The sequence below is a fragment of the Buceros rhinoceros genome, unplaced genomic scaffold (assembly GCF_000710305.1).
Source record: "Buceros rhinoceros silvestris isolate BGI_N320 unplaced genomic scaffold, ASM71030v1 scaffold25749, whole genome shotgun sequence".
Taxonomy (NCBI): domain Eukaryota; kingdom Metazoa; phylum Chordata; class Aves; order Bucerotiformes; family Bucerotidae; genus Buceros; species Buceros rhinoceros.
In genome coordinates, this window is record NW_010431327.1 from 3178 (window position 1) to 8067 (window position 4890).

General features: G+C 48.8%; 1 protein-coding gene across 1 annotated transcript in view; it reads right to left on the bottom strand.

Annotated features, from left to right (window-relative positions):
• The window catches only part of LOC104499846 (short stature homeobox protein-like), a gene marked incomplete at its 3' end in the record, with an annotated part of 5876 nt that extends 2963 nt beyond the window's left edge, over nucleotides 1-2913 (bottom strand). Inside the window, exons 1-2 of the mRNA XM_010143407.1 lie at nucleotides 2826-2913; nucleotides 1959-2167 (exon numbers count right to left, since the gene is read on the bottom strand). Of these exons, the coding sequence (XP_010141709.1) occupies nucleotides 1959-2167; nucleotides 2826-2913 (297 nt within the window). The remainder of the gene's footprint in view (nucleotides 1-1958; nucleotides 2168-2825) is intronic.
• Between the last annotated feature and the right edge of the window lie 1977 nt (nucleotides 2914-4890).

Genomic DNA, 4890 nt, shown 5'->3' on the forward strand with positions numbered 1-4890 from the left:
TTTTCCACTTCCATATGTTGATGGATATCAAGCTCTCTGATTATTTCCTAATTAATTACCCATTTCTCTCTTTATATTTCTTTTATTTAGTTTTTCTTTTCATCCATGCAAACCTCTTTTGTAAGGTGATCAAATTTATTACATTTTTTTTACTCTCTCATAATCTCCACCTGAATTAGAATCTTTTTCTTTCCTTTTTTTTTTTTTTAACCTGTGTGTGTGTGTGCTGTTTTAAGATCTGTAAGCACTTGAAGCACCAATTTTCCTGTAACTATGAACATCCTGTTAAGGTGCTGCTCAGTAATAAAGTACTTGAAAGAAAGAGTGCAGAATTCAATTACAAGTAATTTATTTTTATAGAAACAGTACATCAAGGCCTTGGAAAGATATTACAGAGCCCAAGTAAGAAGATCTGGGAAGATGACATAAGAGTTGATGTCCCCTTCAGCAAAAGTTTAATCTTTTCATTAATTTATATGGTGTGGTTAGATCAATCTTCCAGGAGAAAGCAGCCCAGCAGCACTCTGAACCTCTGCAATATCCCCTGCAAGCCACCCTCCCTAAGGCATGTGCCTGGCATCATCTCTTGCCCAGCTTGGTTTATATTGAGAAAGGCAGGAGCTGAGCCTTTAAAAAAAAGAAAAAAAAAAAAAGAAAAAAAGAAAAACTACCCAAAACAAGATAGAAAACAACCTAGGTACTCTATTTATTTCGGTAAATGCCTCCAGGAGGCAGTTTTTTAAAGCGAGATGGTCTCTTGCTCAGGCAGAGGCTTGCTGAGCAGGATCCTGCCTGTTCACTTGCCACTACGGGTCGTGTTTAAGGAGGGGGACAAGCAGACCCCTCTCCCCACTCTAGCTCGGGGCTGTATTTCTAGCCTTCCCGCTGTGCCCCAGGGGTGAGGGTCGTCACGGAAACGTCCAACCATGCCCACACAGCCAGCCACTCCTGCACCTATGGGTACCCAAGCGCGCACACGTATAGGCAGACATACATATGCATGCGCGTCCCTGATCTCCCGGGTGTGAAGGCGATTTGTTCAGTGCAGGGCTTGGCTTGGTGACTTTTTCTTCCTGGATTTAGGTTTGTCTTGGGACTGTTAGCCCAAGCTCAGAGTTATAACGCAAGGTTTCTCCTGCTCTAGGCCTGCTCAGAAAGCCACAGGTTGATCTTATTAATTATTTCTAGGTTTTTTCTTCTTTCATACTACACGTGTTTTGGGGAAGCGTTCCCCGGTTGGCTTGGGGGGGAGGGGGACAGTATTTTTCACCCGCATCAAACCAAAAATAGAATTTTAAAATAATCGATGTGGAGCCACTCAAACAGACGGCTCTGAAGGCCCCAGAACTACAGCAAGCCGGACCTATTTTCAAGGTTTCGAAGGCTAATTAGTATTTACTTGTATCTGAGGTGGGATGGGAGGGACAGGAGGACACTCTACCAGATGGGGTGCCATGCATTCATAGGCTTGCTGCGCGAATCAGAGAGGGCACCTTTCCCCCGGCTCTGGCTAATCCCGTCCCTCAGCACCCAAACCGTCTAGCCTTGCTCACAGCGATTGTTTTCTTTTTCCATAACGGCCCCATAAAAGAAGGCGGGGGAAGAAAGAGAGGATTAGGGGAGAGTTAATGGCACGTTTGCAAGGAAAAATACAATCATTAAAGAAAAATAGTGAGTTGTTCATTTACGAGAGGCTTGTCAACACTATCACCACCACCCTTAAAAAAAAAAAAAATTAAACCGCCTTCCTAGAAAATGCAAGGCACTGGCAGATATTCCCAGAGCAGAATTACTTTTTGGCAGGACAGGTACGGCGGAGTTGCAAACAGCTTCCCCATCACACGTGTCGTCTCTGCCTTCACCTCCCCGCTTTGGATGAAGCGGGGCACTGTGCTAGGATCCTCTGGCAGTTAGGAAGTGAGGTGAGGACGTTTCCAGGAACAGAGCCTTTCTCTTACCTGAACCCTAGCTTCAGACAGTCCCAGCCTCTGGCTTAGTTCCTCCCTCATGAAGGCATCCGGATAGTGAGTCTCATCAAAAAGTCTTTCCAGCTCATTCAGCTGCTCTAGTGTGAAATTGGTTCTGCTTCTCCTTTGTTTGAGCTTGGTCTGTCCATCTTCATCTTCTGACTTCACATCTTCCCTCTTCTCTTTGCACTCGTAGATCCCTGCCGGGGAAGGGAAAAACGACACTGAATCTCCTCTCGTACTCCGAAGTTTCTTTCCATAGCACACGAGGGATTCTCCCCTCCCCTCTTTTCATCCCCAAACTTAGCACAACCTGTAGGGGCATTGGCGGGCGGGAGCGGGGTCCCCTGGCCAGCCTCGGCAGTCCGGAGGGGTGAGTGGGGCTGGGGGCCGGGCGGGGCCGGGCTGAGCCGGGCCGGGTTGGGGGGTACCGCGTTGGTCTGAACCTCGCTGCCAGCTCCGAGCCGAGGGAGGGATGGAGAGAGACATGCTGCCTCGGCTGGGTGATGACCCATCAGAATGTGTACATAAATACAATTTTATTTTATTTCCAGGGTGAGGAGGAAGCCGTGCCGCCAGTTGGCAAGGGCAGTTCAGGGAAGGAGCTGTTAGGAGAACCACCGGCTCCCCGATATCTCGGGGATAGACAGTGGTGGGAATAGACGGTAGAAAGGGGTTTCTCCTTGGCCTTTTTCTCCCAAAATAAAGAAAGAGGGTTATGCAGGAAGCTCTTCACCTCTGTCATGGTGAAGCCATGCTGAAAATATTTGCCTCATAAAAGAAACTTTCCATGGGCCTGCGACCGAGACCTCCCGTCCGTCTTCCCCTTCCTTATCATCCCTCCTTCCTCCCAAATACCTGCCGTCGGGTTGAAAACCTCCGGCGGGCCTGCGTGGTCCGGTTGAGGACCGTGGATGCCCCCCAGCCCCTCCAAAACCACACTCATGGAGCCCAAGAAGGCTCAGGGAGATCTTGCGAGCAGAGGCAGCTGCTGTGCACGACTTTTCCTGGCAGAAGGGAGCAGGGTTAGGGAGGTGACGGGGAAAAACGGTTGCCTTTTTTTGGCTTGGACAGGGGAGATTTCTTTTGCTTTAGCAAATTATCTTTCTTTCCTCGCTTTTTTTTTTTTTTTTCCCTTTTCCTTAATTACAGGAGGCTTACCACACCGTAGGCCTAACGAAAAGAGGAGAGGTGCCAGAGCCGGGGTACCTGTGGAGGCTGAGCCATCTCCCTTGCATTCCCCCCGCTCCCAGACCGCCCCGCCGGGGTGCGCACCCAGAGCCAACACCAGCTTAGTCCCGGGACCTGGAGCCTGCTCCGGCTGCCTCTTTTGTCCTGCTTCACCTTCTGGGCCGTGTGGGGCTTGGGAGAGGAAGCCACAACTGCAGAAGATCCCGAATTAAATCCTTTTTCCTACACCAAATACTATGTATGCGTATAAGTACACAGGCAAATGTGCGCATACACGTATGTATTAACCTATATGCCTAGGGGCATCCCAAAATGCAAATAACTATCTGCAGATCGTAAGTAAATTGGATGTAATAGAACGTCCTGAACTGCATCTGTGCTTAAGTAAGGCGGGGACCCAAGCCGAGGCGCTCCTTTTCGCTTCCGAAGTGAAAACTGTCCCTGGCAGTCATCGCTCCTCCGGGCTTTCCGACTCCGGGCTGGGTATCGGTTGCATAAAACTTTGGGAAGGGTCTGGCTTCCGGTGGGGGGGTGTTCGCTGGTTGGTTTTAATGACGTTTTGTTCGCATTTCTGCTGTAAGGGGAATCCCTAGGAAAAGACGGGGGTGCTAACCCGGCAAATGCTCAGGGAAAATTAGGCGCGTTCAAAAGCCCTGTCTCCTTTCGGAGATCCGAGGCTACAGCACGTCCGTGATAGGTATAAAATATTAACTACTGTGTTCGCGGGACCCAAATCACACGCCGGAATCGGTTGAGATTAGACTGAAACCTGGCATGAATTTAAACTGTCACAAGCACCTCAGCTCTTTCCAACTCCTCCCTTCTATCCCCACCCCCAGCCTATCTCCATAGATTAGATTAGCTAAACATACAAGCCAGAATTTCGATACACAGGGAAAAGGGAGACTATCAGAGATTTTGTTGTTGTTCGTTCGTATTATTTTTTTTTTAATTTCTTTTTTTTCCCCCTGGAGCATGTCCTGCTTTCATTTTTTAAAACTATCTCCTGAGCAAAAGATTCCTCCAAAATTAATCCTACTCCTCTGCAATCTCTCGACCGGAGAAGGAAAATCAGCAGTGCTGAGCAGTACTGGCTTGTGCAAAAATACGGGGACCCGAATATGTGATTACACTCGGTCCTTCTGTCTGGAGAGGGGGTGGAAGAGAGGAGGATATTAAATAAGCTTTTGGGCTGTAAATTAAATTGCCTTTCGCCCAATGTTATATTAAACAAGATCAAACAGTAGGAAACAGCTGAAAAACTGGTTGTTGTTCCCCAACCTATTAACCGATTTTTATTACCCCAAACTAGCCAGTAGCTCCCCAGGCAGGTCCACCTGTCTAACTTGCCTAGAGACACTTTCTCAACTTTCTAATCCCCCCGCCCTTTTTATTCTCTCCTTCCCTTGCGAGCCTGTGCGGGATTTATATCTTGCTTGGTTTGAAAAAAATATTTTTAATTTGAATTTCTTTCCCCTAAGAGAAGGAACGGCGTTTTAACCCTCGGCCGGCGGTCACCGCACCCCGGGGAGATAAGGTTCTGCCCTGGCCCAGGTGAGAAGGGCACGCACGGGATCGAGTGACCAGGCGGCGGAGCTGGCTGGTGCCTCTCTCTGCATGGATGCTCCGTCTCACCCAGCTCGGGCAGTTCCCCCACAGCCAGGCTCCTCTCCTCCTCCTCCTCGACGGCCTCAGCTTCTGGCTAGGACCGGCCGAACGACATCATACAAAA